Here is an 18,278-nt window from a genome sequence, read left to right on the forward strand (position 1 = left end):
AACAAACAAAAAAAATCCTGAGAGTCAGATGCTCAAGCTTAGGAGTTTGAGTGGGGACATGCTGTCTTGTGCTAGCTCTCAAAGAACCTCTGAGGAGCCTCAGTGTTCCACAGAACCTGGTTTCACAACACTATTTTAGGTTACTAAATATTATTTCTCTTTTACCTCTTTTTTTTGATAAAGATATTTTTAGGAGACAAGTTATTTTCATTTCATTTTATTTTTAAATTTGTTTTCTGATTACAAAGATAATACAAGTTCATTTTTAAAACAAATTCAAACATTACAAAAATATAAATTGTAGAAAGTGCCTTTCCCATAATCTAAAGAGAGAGTAAACTTTTATCATGATTTTATCATAATTTTACCCCCAAGAGGTAATTACTATTAACAGTGATTATATTCTTACAGTTATTTTTTTTTTTTTTTTGAGATGGAGTTTCACTGTTATCACCCCAGGCTGGAGTGCAGTGGCACAATTTCGGCTCACTGAAACCTCTACCTCCCAGGTTCAAATGATTCTCCCGCCTCAGCCTGCCAAGTAGCTGGGATTACAGGTGCCTGCCACCTCACCTGGACAATTTTTGTATTTTTAGTAGAGGTGGGGTTTCACCATGTTGGCCAGGCTGGTCTTGAACTCCTGGACTCAGGTGATCTGCCCACCTTGGCCTCCCAAAGTGCTGGGATTACAGGAGTGAGCCACTGTCCCCAGCCCCCAGATATTTTCTGTGTACAGGTAAAACATTTTTAAAGCAAAAACCAAAATCAAGCTATGTATTTTGCAATTTGGGGTTTTTTTTCCCACTTTAATAGATCTTAAACATCTTTTCATGTCCTGGCCTTCATGTTGATAGAGCTTTTTATTTTAATTATAATATTACAAAAAGATATCCATGAATTCTTTTTTTTTTTTTTTTTTGAGACGGAGTTTCGCTCTTGTTACCCAGGCTGGAGTGCAATGGCGCGATCTCGGCTCACTGCAACCTCCGCCTCCTGGGTTCAGGCAATTCTCCTGCCTCAGCCTCCTGAGTAGCTGGGATTACAGGCACGCACCACCATGCCCAGCTAATTTTTTGTATATTTAGTAGAGACGGGGTTTCACCATGTTGACCAGGATGGTCTCGATCTCTTGACCTCTTGATCCACCCGCCTCGGCCTCCCAAAGTGCTGGGATTACAGGCTTGAGCCACCGCGCCCGGCCCATCCATGAATTCTTAAGAATTAAAATAATTTCCATTGTAGCAGTAAATGTCATGGTTTCTCTTTTTGGTCTAATAAAGAAATTCAGGGCCGGACGTGGTGGCTCACACCTGTAATCCTAGCTCTTTGGGAGGCCGAGGTGGGTGGATCACCTGAGGTCAGGAGTTCAAGACCAGCCTGGCTATCGTGGTGAAACCCCATCTTAAAAAAAAAAAAAAAAAGAGAAATTCAGTCATTGTTATTTTAGTTTGCTGGGCAGCCTGGCATAATAGTCTTAGAAGTTACCAAGCTCAATCAGCAGAGACTCTCTTTAGACTAGATTGCATTCTCAGGATTCTCTTACTTCATATCTTTCAACTATCCTTTTCTATTTATATTTCATTTTCAGTATCACATTTATAGCCATTGAGAGATCTCATAGATCATGGAGCTAAGAGGAAAGCAATGTAATATTTGTAGCCGTGGAAGAACCTGTTCACACCTGTTCACAGAGTTATCAAACCTGTATCCAGCATTCTCTATATGACCAGGCTAAATGGGTTCCCTTATGCTTTCTGCTGTTCCCTTTAGATGATAACATCATTCATTTAATAAAAATGTGTTAAGTGCCAGTTGCTATGCTGCATGTGGTTTCTATATATAAGGTGGATAAACTAAAGCCTATACCCTCACGGAACTCAGTTTCTAGTGTGTTTGGAGCAGGCACTGAGGCTGTGTCTCCAGGGAAAGAATCATGGCTTCCCACATTGGCACAGGAATGGGAGAAGGCAATGCCAGCTACAACAACAGTGGTCTCACTTGGCCTTCCCCTGTCAGACATGACCGACTTCCATATCCACCCAGATAAGAGATGTTATCCCTCATTAGAAACCACATTACATTGTGGCTCTGAGAAAACAAGTGATAGGTTTTAAAATCTTTGAAGCTGAAGACTTGTTTTAGACAGAAAGGCAGATGAAGCCAAAAGACTTAGGATATAGCCTCCACATTGCCTCCCTTTGTGTTTTTGTCCTCTCCAGCACTCTAAAATGGGGCTAACACTTGTTGGTGATGAAATGAGGTAAATTATTTAATGTTTATTTAGACTATGCCTGATAGAATTCTCAGAAATTACGTTTCTTTCTTATTCACCACACTGCACACCCTGCAACAAAGACTTTTATGTATGTCTCCAAGGCTAAGCTACCGAAAAAAATCCAAGGTTCTGTGGGGGAAAAAATTGCCACATTACCCCTACTTCCATATATGTTTTTCATAGGAACCTGCATAATATACCCTAAAGAGGAGTACTTAACAAAATAAGAATATTATCCAATGTATTATCTTTAAATTTCTGTTTTCTCCGTTAGTAAGCCCGAGCTGACACTCCCATCCCCCGCCACTGCATTTTAATACTGGTGCTATAGTAGGGAGAGTAAATCCAAGTGACCAGACATGGATTTTGCTTTGCCTTCAATCCCAATTTGTTTTAACCTTGACTAACAAAATTATTTGGACATTTATTTGCACCTGACTAACTTTGATTTTTCATGCAGACAGGTATATAGGGTATACTTGATTAACTTCATTCTAGATTTATGCAGAGTTTTTGGATTCTTTTATGATACCACAAAGAACAGGAGTTGCAAATTGAAATAACCGTGGGTTCGAAGAAGAGATGTAAGTGAGTAAAACAGGCTAAGAGTAAACAACCGGACTTTTTATTTATTTTTCCACTTTCAGTGGGAACATGAGCACAAGAGATATCCCACTTTTATTCTTAATTCCCCTTTAAAATAATAAGTAAGACAAGCATGATAATAATTGACAATAGAAAATGGAAGAAACTGTGGCAAACTGCACAGTAATGTGCTTCATCTCAAGGAAGCAGCTGCTTCTTGGCAATAACAAATTTTTATCACATGGAGACTTTTTCAAGAAAAGCCTGAAATCCAGATGTTGTCAAAAGTTGCCTAGTTGTTAAAATACTGGTAACTGTTTAAACACCATAGGCAAAAAATAACATCTGCAAGACAACTTCAACTCTGGATAATGGTTTATACTCTCTGATAGAAACAAAACAAATTCATGAATATCTCTTCAATGGAAGAGATATTCATGAATTTGTTTTGTTTTCTAATCCAATTTTTTTTAGCTGAGGTGAAATCACATAAAATTAATCATTTTAAAGTGAACAGTTCAGTAGCATTTACTATACTTACAGTATTGTGCAACCACCACTTCTGTTAAGTTCCACAACATTTTCATTACCCTAAAATAAACCCAGTATCCATTAAGCAATTACTTAACTTCTGCCTTTTGCCCCCCACCTGCCCCTGGCAATCACCAATCTGTTTTCTGTCTCTACAGATTTGCCTGTTCTGGATATTTCATATCCATAGAATCATACGACATGTGACCTCTTATGTCTGGCTGCTTTCACTTAGCATGTTTTTGAGATTCATCCATATGGTAACACGATCAGTGCCCCTTCTATTTTAAGTGGCTGACTAATATTCCATGACATGAATATACCATAATTTGTTTATTCATTCATCTCTTGATAGACTTAGGAAATCATAAGACATTGGTTGGTTCCACTTTTTGGCTTTTGTGAATAGTACTGCTGTGAACATTCATGTGCAAGCATTTGTATGAGTACTTGTTTTCAGTTCTTTGGGGTACATAACAGGAGTAGAAAATTGCTAGGTCATAACAGTAATTCTGCTCAACTATTTGAAGAACTGCCAAACTGTTTTCCACAGCAGCCGAACCAGTTTTCATTTCCAACAGCAATACGCGAGCATTCCATTTTCTCCACATCCTTACTACACTTACGATTTCCTTTTTTGTTTTACTTATAGCCATCTCAGTGGGTACGCAGTAGTGTTGATGTGCATTTCCCTAATGACTAATGATGCTGAGCATCTTTTCATGTGCTTGTTGGCCATTTGTACATCCTTGGGAAATGGTCTGTTCAAATCCTTTGCCAATTTTTAAATTGGGTTGTTTTTCTGTTGTTGAGTTGTAAGAGTTATTATATAATCTGGATACTAGACCCTTACCAAATACATGATTGGCAAATATTTTCTCCCATTCCCTAGTTTGTCTTTGCACTTTCTTGATACGATCCTTTGATACATAGCTGATTTTTGTACCCTACAACTTTGCTGAATTTGTGTATTAGCTCTAGTATTTGTTTTATGGCTTCTTTGAGTTTTTTTCTATGTAGGATCATGTCATGTGCAAATAGAGATTTACATCTTCCTTTCCAATTTGGGTGCCTTTTCTTTCTTTTCGTAGCCTAATTGCTCTGACCTGAGCTTCCAGTACAGCATTAAATAGCAATGGTGAAAGCAAACATTCTCGTCTTGCTGCTGATCTCAAGTGGAAAGCTTTCACCATTGAGTATGATGGTAGCTGTGCTTTCATCAATGTTTTTTACAGAGCCAAGGAAATCCCCTTTCATTCCAAGCTTTCTGAGCGTTTTTATCATAATATTGGAATTTTAAGATAAAAACTGTACATGTTTAAGGTGTACAATATGATGGTTTGTTATGCATAGTGAAATAATTAGTATAATCAAGCTAAGTAATATATCTGTCTCCTCACATAGTTACCTTTTGTGTGTGTGTAGGGGGGTACCTGATTTTGACAAATGCTTTTTCTATACCAGTTGAGATGTCATGTTTTTTCCCCTTGGTTCTGTTAATGTGGTATATTATATGGATTTTCTTACGTTGAATCACCCTTTCATTCTTAGGATAAATCTGGCTTTGTCATGGCGTATCATCCTTTTAATATGCTCTTGGATTCTGTTTGCTGGTATTTGTTGAGGATTTTTTGTTGTTGTTGAGGGTTTTCACATCTATAGTCATAAGGGCTATTGCTCTATAATTTTCTGTTCTTTTGGTTTTTGCTTTTTTGGAGGCAGGGTCTCACTCTGTCACCCAGGCTGGAGTGTAGTGATGCAATTACAGCTCACTGCAGCCTCATCTTCCCAGGCTCAAGTGATCCTCCCATTTCAGCCTCCCATTCACCCTACCCTGGGACTACAGGCATGTACCACCATCCCTGGGTAATTTAAAAAAATTATTTTTCTAGAGATGGGGTCTCACTTTGTTACCTAGTCGGGTCTCAAACTCCTGGTCTCAAGTGATCTCCCCACCTTGGCCTCCCAAAGTGTTGGAATTATAGGCATGAGCCACCCAGCCTGGCCTATAATTTAATTTTCTTTTTCTTTTATTTCTTTCTTTTTTTTAGAAACAGGGCAGGATATTACTCTGTCACAGGTGCAGTGGTACAATTTCAACTCAAATGATCCTCCTGCCTCAGCTTCCCAAGTAGCTGAGACTACAGATGCACACCACCATGGCTGGCTAATTTTTGTATATTTTTTTTTTTTTAGAGACTGGGTTTTGCCATGTTGCCCAGGCTGGTTTTGAACCCCTGAGCTCAAGCTGTCCACCTGCCCTGGCCTCCCAGAGTGCTGGGATCACAGGCATGAACCACTGCGCCTGACCCATTTTCTATTCCTGGGTGTCTTTGGCTTTGCTGCTATCAAAGTAGTGCTGGCCTCATAGAATGAATTAAGAGTGTATTTTTTGATATTTGAGACAGATTGATGCTAATTATTTAAATGTTTGGTAGAATTCACTAATAAAACCGTCTGATACAGTCCTTTTTCTTTACGGGGAGAATTTTGATTACTGTTTCAATCTCTTTAGTTGTCATGGGTCTGTTAAGATTTTCTATATCTTGAGACAGTTTTGGTTATGTATATGTTTCTAGGAATTTTCCATTGCATCTATGTTGTCTAGTTGGTGTATGGTTGTTCAGTATATTCTCCTATAATCCTTTTTAATTCTGTGAGATGTAATATCCTCAATTTCATTTTTGGATTAGTTATTTGTGTCTTCTTTTTTTCTTAGTCTAAACCATAGGTTTGTCAATTTTGTTATTCTTTTCAAAGAATCACCTTTTGGTTTTGTTGATTCTATTGTTCTCTATTTCATTTATCTTCATCCTAGTCTTTATTTTCTTTCTTTTGCTTTGAATTTAGTTCTTTTTCTGTTTCTAAAGTATAAAGTTAGGTTATTGATTTGAGCTCTTTCTTCTTTTTTAATATAGACTGTTAGCAGCTATAACTTTCCCTCTGAGTACTGCTTTCACAGCATCGCATAAGTTTTGGTATGTTGTGGCCTTGTGTTCATTTCTCTCAAAGTATTTTCTAATTTCCCTAGTGATTTCTTCTTTTTCCCATTGGTTATTTAAGAGTGTGTTGTTTAATTTCCATACACTTGTGAGTTTTCCAGCTTTTCTGCTGTCATTAATTTCTAGCTTCTTTCCATTGTGGTTGGTGAAGATATTTTATGTGATTCTAGTCTTTCTAAATTTATTAAGATTTGTTTTGTGGCCTAACATATAATCTGTCCTGGAGAATGTTTCATGTACACTTGATAAAAATATGCATGCTGCTCTTGTGGAATGGAGTATTCTTCATATGCCTGACAGCTCTAATTGGTGTATAGTGTTGTTCAAGTTCCCTATGTCCTTTTTAATCTCTGCACAAGTTTTATCCATTACTTAAAGTGGGATATTGAAGTCTCCATTTATTATTGTAGGACTGTTTATATCTGACCTCAGTTCTTTCAGTATTTTCTTTATATATTTTGGGGCTCTGTTGTCTGGTACATATATTATTATAAATGTTATATCATCTTTTTGAATCAACCCTTTTGTCAATATATTATATAATGAGCTTCTTTATCTCTTGTAACAGTTGTTGACTGTAAGTTACTTTTGTCTGATAGTAGTATAGCCATTCATTACAAACATCCTTTTACATTCAACCTTTTTGTGTCTTTTGCTCTAAAATGAGCCTCTCTTACAGACAGCATATAGTTAGATCATGTGTTTTGTTCATTCTGACAGTCTATCTTTTAATTGGTGAGTTTAATCCAATTATATTTAAGTGATTGCTGATAAGCAAGGACTTATGCCATTTTGCTGTTTGTTTTCTCTACCTATGTCTTAACGTCTTTTGTTCTTCATCTCCTCTAATACTGCCTTTGTGATTTTTTTTCCTAGTGTGCCATTTTCATGCTTTCCTCATTTCTGTTTCTGTATACAATTATTTTCTTAGTGGTTACCATGGGGATTATAGTTAACATTCATACATTTTTAACAATCTAGTTTGATTTAACCCCAGCTTAAATTTTAAAAACCCTGCTTGTTTGGTTTCAGTTGAGGCCCCAGTCTTAGCATCATGCAGCATATCCATGTAACGGAACTGCACTGTACCCTCAAATCTAAAATATAAATAAATAAATAATAAAAGCTTTGCTAATGACAATAAAGGAAAAAGCTACACAGCTCTGTTCCCCCTTTATGTTGTTACAGTCACAAATTATATTTGTACGTTGTGTGCCCACTAATATAGATATATAATTCTGCATTTGTCTTTTAAGTCATATAGGAAACAAAAAGAGAAGTTAAAAATAAATAATACAATAACACTGGCTTTTACATTTATTCATGTAGTTAGCTTTATTGGAGTTCTTATTTCTTTATGTGACTTCGAGTTATTGTCTAGGGTCCCTTCATTTCAGCCTGAAGGGACTCCCTTAAACATTTGTTTTAGGACTGGTATACTAACAGTGAATGTCCTCTGCTTTTGTTTACCTGGGAATGTCTTATTTCTCCACTTTTGAAAAATAGTTTTGCAGGATATAGAATTCTTGGTTGATAGGGGGTTTTTTTGGCTCAACACTCTAAATATGTTAACCCATTTCCTTCTGGTCTGCAACTTAGCTGGGTGGTTTTGGCTGATAGTCCCTCACAAGTTTGCAGTCAAACTAGTTGGCAAGAGCTGCAGTGATTTTTAAGGTTGCGCTACAGCTCAGTAATCCACGTCTGAGCTCAGCACATGGTTGTTGGCAGGCCTCACTTCTTCATTGTTGTGAAGCTTCCATTCCTCACACCTGGGCCTCACCACAGTGCTGCTCACAACATGGCAACTGGCTTCCCACAGAGCAAGAGATCCACGAAGGAAAGACACCCTCCCTCACCACCAATGTTGTGATTGTTTTGTTTTGTTGTGATTGTTTTGTATTTTTGTTTTTGGATACTTTTGGTATTATTTATATAACACTGAGATAATCATACTTCTTGCATGAGAGAGAGAAATTTGAACCACGGATAATTCTTTAGTGGAGAGGAATTGATTTGCCTTTCCCTAAAAGCATTGCTACTAATTGCTTTACTCAGCCTTAGAAATGGAAGTAACAGACTTCAAGAAACTTCACACAGCCTTGGAATGGAACAGCACACCCTTATAGATAACCTTCTCTTCTCCCTCCTCCCTCATACATCTGTCCTTCCTGGTCAAAGAGACATGAAAATAAGCTTTCTGGGCATCCAGGACTTTTAAAATGTCACTGTAAACTACTTTCCCATTGGTGGTTTGTTTTATGGAGGAAATGTGTCCTTTTTGATTAAAAACTCTGTGTGTGTGTGTGTGTGTGTGTGTGTGTGCGCGTGCGCGTGCGTGTGTGTGTGTGTGTGTGTGTGTGTGTTAGAGAGAGAGACACTTGAGTAATTCTTCCTTAGGTCATATTCTTCACTCAGAAAACCAATCAGCTCTTTACTGTACACCTGTGCTGCTTGAAGTGCCATAGTAGGTTCAAAGGGGAGCAAAATCAAGAGTTGCATGAAACAATTCCCACTCTCAAGTAGCTTTTAGTATAAAGGGGGAAATATGAGAGAACCTCAGTGGGGGAAAAATACAAGACGGCATTTATGCCCCAGAGCAGTGGTCGCCACAGTATTGGTAAGACAGATGCTTACATTTTCCTTATGTAATCATATAAAAAGGAGACGAAAAATATGGAAGTAGCCAGGAAAGAAAATGAAAAATCTTTGTACTTGTGTTAGTTTTTCAGATCTAGTAAAGTATTTCCAGCATAATTATGTTTGAGAACTTTAGATGTCCCGTTTGTAGGGCCAGAGTCTCACTTAGCCCCTCATTAAATAAGTGAGAATAAAACTGCCCATCAATAATCGGACAGTTTTAGTCTCACTTATTTAATTATTGTTCCCATATGAAAGGACCATTACGTCCACATTTTTCCTAATTTTGAAAAAGTAAGTTAGGTTTGTGTTTACAGTTTTATATCTACTGTTTTAAAATTATTTCAGTATTTATAGAGAGCTTCATAAAATGAATTAGCCATTGGCTCATGGTAAGAATAGTAATGCAAGCCGGTCTACCAGTATGCCAGCTACCTTTTGTGTTTGAAGATGGCAAGATAACTGGTGTTTCTTCTGCTTGAGTAGACGCTTCTGGAAGAAGAGGCTTGGAATAATTAGGAAGTCAGCCTCTTGCAAGATGGCCGGCCCTTAGCAATTGCATCTCTCCTCTGATGGACTATATAGGCAGGTTTTTAATATTCCATGTAAGGGTAGTTCTGCAGTCTCTCTGGATTATGATTGTAATTGTTCTGAAATAGAAGACTGTGTATGCAAGACGTTTTCAGCATCATTCTGGTCTTAAGCAGATTGTGGGCTGGAGCTTGACCTATAATACAAAAACAGTGGGCCAGGCCTGATGGATCATGCCCATAATCTCAGCACTTTGAGAGGCTGAGGTGGGCAGATCACCTAAGATCAGGAGTTCCAGACCAGCCTGGCCAACATGGTGAAACCCCGTGTCTTCTAAAAACACAAAAATTAGCCAGGCATGGTAGCGGGCACCTGTAATTCCAGCTGCTAGGGAGGCTGAGGCAAGAGAATCATTTGAACCTGGGAGACGGCGGTTGCAGTGAACTGAGATTGTGCCACTGCATCCAGCCTGGGCAGTGAGAAAAAACTACATCTCAAAAACAACAATAGTGGGCTTGCCTCTGGGAAACTACCCCCACATCCTAAAATACATGGAAATCAGAAAGGGCAACCTGTACCACATTTTTATACTTAGGAATTAAGTCATATTTTTCTTTTCGTGTACATTATTTAGACATATTTATAGATTCATATTTACTCCATGCAATTTAATAACCTCAACTAGGGCTTTACATTTTAGTTTCCCCTCCCCCAATGAAATCTATAATACTGACTCCTTTATTAACAATGTTCCACGTTTGAATATGTTGTCTTCTTTCTTCTTGACTACTACTATTAAACTTCTGGTTGTTTCATCCTTTTAATAAAAAATGAATTCTGAATTTTTATTTAATTTTTCTCTCCTAGACAGTTAAATCTCACACAGAAACAGATGAGAAACAAACAGAAAGCCGCACCATCACCCCACCTGCTGCACCCAAACCAAAACGGGAGGAGAACCCTCAGGTAGGCCTATGTCTCCAAAGGCAAGGCCCTGGCTACAGTGTATAGTTTATTCTCATGTACCAGGAGGGGCACCTGCTCTCCGAATGAGGAAATGAACCTGATGTTCATTTTCTTAGGCTCTTTTATTATTCAACAACATGATTACCAAGTCAGATTGGTCTAGAGTGGAATTGTTAAGACTGTGATCTTAAGGGTCCATGCGCTGCACATAGGCATTTTGATTGTATCAAAGAAAATGGTTTTTTTTAAAGTGTTATTATTTTTCATATGCATGTTACAAATTCAGAATGTTAAGATGAATGATGATTTTCCCAGCTGTCCCATTACATTCCTAATCATTACTGTGTTCTGTTTGTCTCAGCCAACATTTTTAAGATGTCCAGTTCACTCAGCTAATGTGTATTTATATTATCAATTACAGTTATTAAATGTACATTTTTGGTATAACCATTATATTGCATTAGAACCCCAAATCCCAAATGAATCAGTAGCTCAAAAGTAATCCATTGAAGCATAAAAGTAGGGATGAAAATAGTAACATCTATACTACAATTTAGGATAGAATTATAAACATAAATAGCAAAGAAGACCCTGATACAAATATAGAATGTGAATCTGTATGTCCTTAGACAAACAAATTTTTTTAATTTGATGTTTTGGCATAAGCAGCTATAAATGGAAAATGTAGACAGGTAATATGATGATGAATATCTGACACTTAGATTTCATTTGACCAGTAATTCACTTGCCTCTGTCCTCAGTGCATTCTTTGTAATGAAACCATGTGAAATGGTGGCATGAAGCCATCAAAGCTTCATGTCATTTTTTTAAAGCAGTAATTTATTGAGCCATTCCAGGTTTCCTAAAACAAGCACAAAATATAATTCTTTCTGATATGAAATGAATGAATTTTTAATTTTATCTTTAAAAAGAGGACTAAAATTTGAGCCAAAAAGAAGTACTAGTCACAAAAATTGCTGAGGAACTTGTGAAATCATCAAAGAATTGATGACAAATATTATACTTTGAAGAGGAAAAATTGAGCAAAATTTCCCTGTCAAAGGAAACTGAAGAATCCATCCTGGGCAACACAGTGAGACTTTGTCTCTGCAAAAAATAAACAAAATTAGCCAGACGTGGTAGCGCACGCCTGTGTCCTAGCTACTTAGGAGGCTGAGGTAGGAGGATCACTTGAGCCTGGGAGGTGTAGGCTGCAGCGAGCTGAGATGGTGCCACTGCACTCCAGCCTAGGTGACAGAGCGAGGCCCAGTGTGGGCAAGCGAGTACCATCATGTGTAGTAGCAGATATTTCACCTTCTAGTTGGACAGAATCACAGTCATAAACAAAGTAAATTAGCTCTTAGCATATGTGGGATACATATGTGAGGTAAAATTTCTTGACAGCTTTTTAGTGTATCATCAAAAACTTTTCCACAAGAGAGGAAATATTTTTTCACTTAATAATTATTTTGTGAGCTTGATCTAAACTGGCAAAGATGATTTGGGTGTGAGTGGCTAAGAAGGGTGCTGTTACTTGCTTAAAAGAGGGTGAATCTGAATGTCGGTCTGTACACTGCTTTATCAAGAGAGCAGCTGGGGGAAGGCCTCTTGATCTTGATTATATTTCTAAGGAATAGTGAAAATTAGGAATGTAGTCAGTTGGTAGTCATAAAGTATATCTCATTTCAACATAGTTTAGAAAACAGGAAAGTCACGCTGGGCGTGGTGGCTCACGCCTGTAATCCAAGCACTTTGGAGGCCAAGGTGGGCGAATCACCTGAGGTTGGGAGTTCAAGACCAGCCTGACCAACATGGTGAAACCCTGTCTTAAAAAAAAAAAAAAAAAAAAAAAACACAGGAAAGTCCAAGACTGCTTTTTCTTACTAGACTGATCTGGCTGTCAAGGGGATAGGTGCTCATCTAAGTTTTTTTGAAATAAGAAATAATATAAAAACATTTCTTCAGGACTCTGAAGATACCAGTAAAGGACATTTCTGTGTTCTCAAGTGGCTTGCTCGAGAAGTTTATCTTCAAATAGGCTGAACCTATCACTTCAGGCCAAAGTAGTGTAATATCAAGAATAAGATGTCAGGACTTTTAAAGATCAAACTGTGGTATAAATAACTCTAAGGAGTATGTCTTTTACAATTGAAGGTGTTCTTTATTCATCAGAGAAAGAAATTGATAATGTATTATTTGGCGTATTTAGAAACTGCATGCAGTAGTACAACAGAAAATGAAGACACGCTTTTCAGAACACATGCAAACAAAGAAAAGAGTAGAAATCAGTCGGTTACCCTCTCTGGCTTGAAGAGTCTTAGCATTGCATCTTTAGGGCCCAGTATTTTCACCAGCTTAGCTTCTGAAGGAGCCCTAAGAGTGATCTTCAGAGAGAAATTGCTCCATAATTTTTAGGCTCATGTGTGATTGAAAAATCATAGCATTCAGCAGAACCACCTGCCGTCATTCCTAAAAATCATTTAGCTGTGAGTTAGCATTGTGGCAGTATAAATGTGAGAAGTTGTGGCCTAGTCATGACAAGTGAAACACTCAGAACTTGGAGCTTGTTAAATGGGAAGCTCTTTAAAACCCTCTGCATGTTTTGTGAGTATGAAATCCTGTTCTTTTTAAGAGGATTTTTCTGCAGGGTGGGGAACTCAGATCACACAGATACTGATTTCTGTCATTGAGAAAGGAGATGTAGGCCCCAGTCCTTCTCTTTTGGCCCTGTTAAACCAGAGAGCCTCGAGAGCAAGGTTTCTAACCCGTGGCCCATGGGCCACATGCGGCCCAGGATGGCTTCAAATGCGGCCCCACACAAATTCGTAAGCTTTCTTAAAACATCATGAGATTTTTATTTGTGATTTTTTTTTAAAGTTCATCAGCTGTCATTAGTATTAGTATATTTTATGTGTGGCTCAAGACAGTTCTTCTTCCAATGTGGCCCTCACTGAAGGAAGCCAAGAGCTTGCACACCCTGCTATAGAGGATCTCCATGGCTCCTTAGAGAATGCCTGCTCTTTGTGCATTCAAGTGACCCGCCCCCGGCTGGCTTTCCCTGGTGTCTTAGTGGGAACTGGCAGTTGGCTTTGTGAGAACCCAGACTGAAGTATATTCTTCTTTTGTTTCTCTGGCGCAGAAACTTGCCTTCATGGTGTCTCTAGGGTTGGTAACACATGACCATCTAGAAGGTAAGAGAAGATATTCTTGGCACTGTCTTTTTTTCTGGCCTACAGCTTTGTTCCTGAAAATGGTGTCTGATTGAATTCCTAGAATAGAAAATTGGAACACAAATAGAGGATGATTCAGCCAGTGTAGACTTTATTTCCTTTAGTGGGAAAATTGCCTGCCCTCTGTCAAGAATTGCCTATTCTTGTCATTATCCACACAACTGTCCTGGGAAAACCTCCCCAGTTGCCTAAATTAAGGTGACTTCTGTTCATTTAGGGGAGCTCTTCTTTTTCTGAACAGCAGAAAGTAGCAAGTGCTCTTCTGACAGGTCTATATATTCTGGTCATTCTGGGTTATCAGAATATTGAGAACAGTTACAAATCTGTACCTGTCCTGGTTATTTAATTAAAGAATGATGAACTTTGGTTACTCAGTTTAAGTCTTATGGATAAAGCTCATTCAGACCTATATATACAGCAGTCTAAAAATAAATCAGGACCACTTGTTTACAAATGTTTTCTATTGTTAAACTCTCAACAGAGAGCCACGTGTGGGACAGCGTGGTCTTGCAGGGGAGAGTAGATGGTTCTACATATTTGCTTCCAATAGTGTCCTTGCCTCTGTTGAGGCTTTGGTGAGACAGAGAGGTGTCCCTATTTCCGATTTCTTATGGGAAAACCAATAGATAAAACAATGAAGTTTTTTAGGTTCTCCATGCCTCTCTTCTAATCAAAACCTTTTCTTCTCTCAAGAAATCCAAAGCAAGAGACAAGAGCGAAAAAGAAGAACAACAGCAAATCCGGTCTACAGCGGAGCAGTCTTTGAGCCAGAGGTATTACTGGCCAGTACCTGGCCCTTCCCTCACTGTTTCAGTTTTCTTTATGACTTGTTCAGTGCTTCCCCTCTGAAAACCTGCTGAAGAGCGACACCCTGATTGTACTTGGTCAGTTTTGTGAAGTGGGGGATTTTTTTTTTTTTTGCCTTACCATTTTTATTAGTCACTGCTTCCCCTTAGGTTTTTTTCCCTAAGTTTCAGCAGATACACTCCTACCTTAAAATTTTAATTCATCCTGACTTCAATACAGCTGCATTGGCAACAGAGGCAGACTTCTCTGAAATAGTCTCTGAGAGCCAAGTACATATAATAAAACCCTTGAGCACTGAGACTTTAGGATGATTAGCACTAACTAGTCGGCATGGTGACGGTCATGCTGTGCTTGGTCTTTAGCTTGTGCCAGTATTAGTAATTACCACACTATTCAACCAGTCACCTTTCCTTCTTCAATCCTCAAAGCGTAAGAAGAGTGCAGTCACATACCTAAACAGCACAATGCACCCTGGGACCCGGAAGAGAGGTGAGGACCCTTTTGTATCACTCCCGTGCTGCTGTTACTTTTGCTTTCTGTGTGTGTTTCTTCTCCTTCCCTCCTCCCATCATTATGGGACCTAACTCCTCTATCCCTTGAAAACTGTTTTGTTGTTGTTCTCTGAGAATGGGAGAGAAAAGAGAATGAGATTTCTTATTAGAGTTCTGTATGCTGACTCAAAAGCTGACTTTCCTAGGATTCTGGCAAAGCTGACTCAGGGGAATGGCTTAATGTAGCATTTCTGCCCCAAGCCTGCCAGGCCGTTCATGAATAGCACAGTGAACAGAACACCATGTAAAAGGAAGCATTTGAGTGTCATTAAGTGAACAGAGCACTGCCGTTGCCAGGGTGTTCCTAATAGTGTCTTGGTCGTTCTGCTGCCAGCGAGGCCAGAGTGTGACTCTGAGTTTCTTAGAGCTGCAAACTTTCCAAGAAGGAAAGAGGTAGCCACACTTGAGAACTTAGAATCTTTGATAAGAGGACATCTCCAGCTAAGGAAGAAAAGATCATTGTCAAAACAGGCTCCCTAAAGAACAGATTCCTAAAGAGCTCCAGTGCCATATTTCAAACCTTCCTATGGGCATTCCAGAAACTTACTCTTAGGCAGAGCAGAAAAAATAGCAGCAGCAGCATCTTTCACCATGCAGGTCTAAATAGGTCTTAACAGCTCAGGGTTTGAGCTCATAAACAAGGTACTGAAATTGTTCTTTGATGTCAGTAATACATCCCAAGGTCCTTTTCTCCACATGGTAATGTGTCCCTGAATTATAGTTCCAGGCTAGAAAGGTTGCAGAGTGAGTGGAGTAGCATACTAATTTTTGCGTATGCACACATAGTCTCAGAGCTATTGGAAGCTCAGGAGGTCATCCTGACCCTTTGTCTGCCTTAGGCAGGACTACACTATTACCATTCCCTCCCCACAAAAGAGATTTCATACCCACCCTTAGCAACCCATTCTGTTGTTTCATCAGTCCTGTCCTTCAAGTACTCAAAAATATTTAGATGGGAAACCCTAAGTCATTGTGTTATATTGATTCCTGGGCCACAGTAACCAGTACTGTAAGTTATTTTTGTTTTGTCTTGTGTTTGGTAATATTTTTTTTAGTGACCCCTGATGCAGTTCTTGGAAAGGAGCCCCCCAGCCAGAGGCCACAGTAATTGGTCTATGATAGTGGGGAGTATCTGCTAAGAGGACAGGGGTTAAATGAGCCAGAAAGACCTTGGCATCTCTTGCCAAGGTCAGAGGATAAAAGCCTATATCCACAGTGCCTGGGATATGCCTTTCGTGGGTAAACAAGAGAGCCTTCATCTTGTTCTTCCCCTTCCAGCAGCACTGAACTCCCTAGAAAAGACAAACCAGTAAGATCTGGCTTTGTACTATAGGCATCGCCAATAGAACACAGAGGTAATATTTTTGTAACATCTGACAGAATCATGATTCTTGTACATAATCCTGATATAAATTATAACTGTTGGCAAAGTCATGATCCTACATACCATTTACCAGTGCTTATTGGCAGTTTTGTACCTCTCTGGCTCTTTTTTTCCCTTTGGTGTGTTGGGCATATACTTTTGATCACTCACAGCTTAGAAGCTATGACCTTGGCCCTTAGAAGACAAGGGCCCTGACTTAGTTATATGGTAAGGCAAGAGTGGCTGACCTAGACTTTCTGTACCCACGCGGCTCATTTAAGATCCTTTGTAGCCTTAAGGTTTGAGTCACAATGCTTTTATACTAGTCAGGTCTCTCTGTTGTGCTGATGGCAGGGCCTTTCCTGAGACTTTTAAACAGCCCCAATTTTTAGACATGTAGTCCATCAGAATGCTTATAATGTAAAATGGGGGGACAACTGCCAGTCAACTGGGGAGAATATCCAGGAACAGAAATACTTAAATTCATTGCCAAGCCCAGAGCATCTTTCAAGCTCTTAGGTTTCAGCTACTCCCAGGACACATCTCAATAACTCTGACAGCAAGGGGCAAGAATAGTTAACTTGAATTTTGCCTCCTCACTTTGCCTGTCTCCAGCCTTATAAAATGCAGACAGAAGAGAGAATGAAAAGCAGAAATCCTAAATAAATCAGTTTGTGGGAACTGAGAATCATTAATAGTATTGTGAGAATGCTGATTGCAGAGTAACCTTAAAGAACAGTATCCAAAAGATATGAAAAATTAAAATAAACTCATTCCTGGCTCTGGCTCCCACTGGGCTTTCACATCTTGGTTCTTGCACTAGAAATCTCAGATTGCAATAGTCCAGGAACTTCTCCACAATCTGCCCAAGGTGAGGTCTTTCTACATAAGCCAGCACCTTCTGTCATTCTCCAGAGCTCTCTTATCCTCCCTTCTCTTGAGAGTCATGTAGTTGTTTCTAATGACATTTAAATCTTTGCTTCTCTTCCTTCCTTTTGGACTGTTGTATTAACCTTCTGTCTGCTACCTCACTTCCTTTTCCATGCTAGCCAATGAGGAACACTGGCCAAAGGTATGTAAGATCATTTTCCCCCTCTCTTTCCCTCCCCCTTTTTCCCTTTTGTTCCCTTCTCTTGGTATATAGGTCGTCCTCCAAAATACAATGCAGTGCTGGGGTTTGGAGCCCTTACCCCAACATCCCCCCAATCCAGTCATCCTGACTCCCCTGAAAATGAAAAGACAGAGACCACATTCACTTTCCCTGCACCTGTTCAGCCTGTGTCCCTGCCCAGCCCCACCTCCACAGACGTAAGTAACTTGGGAAAAGCACACTCTCTTTCTGAGAGCTTAAATTGGGAAAAGCGTTATCATATGTTGTCTCCTTATCAACATGCACCTTCTTGACTAACCCTGGAACAGCAATAAACCCTATAGAATGCTATTTATGCCATGTAAGGCAGCTTTCCTCTGAGGTTCTAGGCCTTCCACGTCCTTGAGAATCATGTTAAATATAACCTCATGGAGCTCAGCCAGCCGTCAGAGTCTGAATTTGATCTATTGTGAATGAGTTCTTAGAAAACAGATGGGGCGGGGAAATCAGCTCATACAATTGAGAGTTGTGCAGGTTTCTGTCATCAGTGTTTTGGGAGTGGGGAAAATGAACAAGGCATACAGTCCCCCAGCAGCCCTTGTTTGCTGCTTCAAATACAATTCCAGAAGTGGAAAGTTTTCTTTAGAGCAACTGTATTCAGCAGAGTTGATCAGAAACAGGTTCCTGGAAAACTGTCAAATACTTAGTAG

At 39.2% G+C, this 18,278-nt stretch overlaps 1 protein-coding gene across 25 annotated transcripts in view; it reads left to right on the top strand.

The window, feature by feature from the left end:
* Nucleotides 1-18,278, top strand: part of PHF21A (PHD finger protein 21A) — a 198,697-nt gene that overhangs the window by 163,823 nt on the left and 16,596 nt on the right. For 21 of the 25 annotated variants that reach the window (XR_004270355.1, XM_032283482.1, XM_032283481.1 and 18 more), the window contains 5 exons: nt 10,429-10,527; nt 13,667-13,718; nt 14,451-14,530; nt 14,993-15,053; nt 17,623-17,786. Coding sequence is in view for 24 of the 25 variants with exons in the window: in XM_032283482.1 (XP_032139373.1) it covers nt 10,429-10,527; nt 13,667-13,718; nt 14,451-14,530; nt 14,993-15,053; nt 17,623-17,786 (456 nt within the window). In the remaining variant the exon portion in view is untranslated. Of the gene's footprint in view, nt 1-10,428; nt 10,528-13,666; nt 13,719-14,450; nt 14,531-14,992; nt 15,054-17,527; nt 17,551-17,622; nt 17,787-18,278 lie in introns of all 25 variants that reach the window. The other 4 variants (XM_032283501.1, XM_032283504.1, XM_032283503.1 and 1 more) reach the window with 1 other exon arrangement.

The sequence above is a fragment of the Sapajus apella genome, unplaced genomic scaffold (assembly GCF_009761245.1).
Source record: "Sapajus apella isolate SASKATOON/1434 unplaced genomic scaffold, GSC_monkey_1.0 scaffold14, whole genome shotgun sequence".
In the NCBI taxonomy this organism is placed as follows: Eukaryota; Metazoa; Chordata; class Mammalia; order Primates; family Cebidae; genus Sapajus; species Sapajus apella.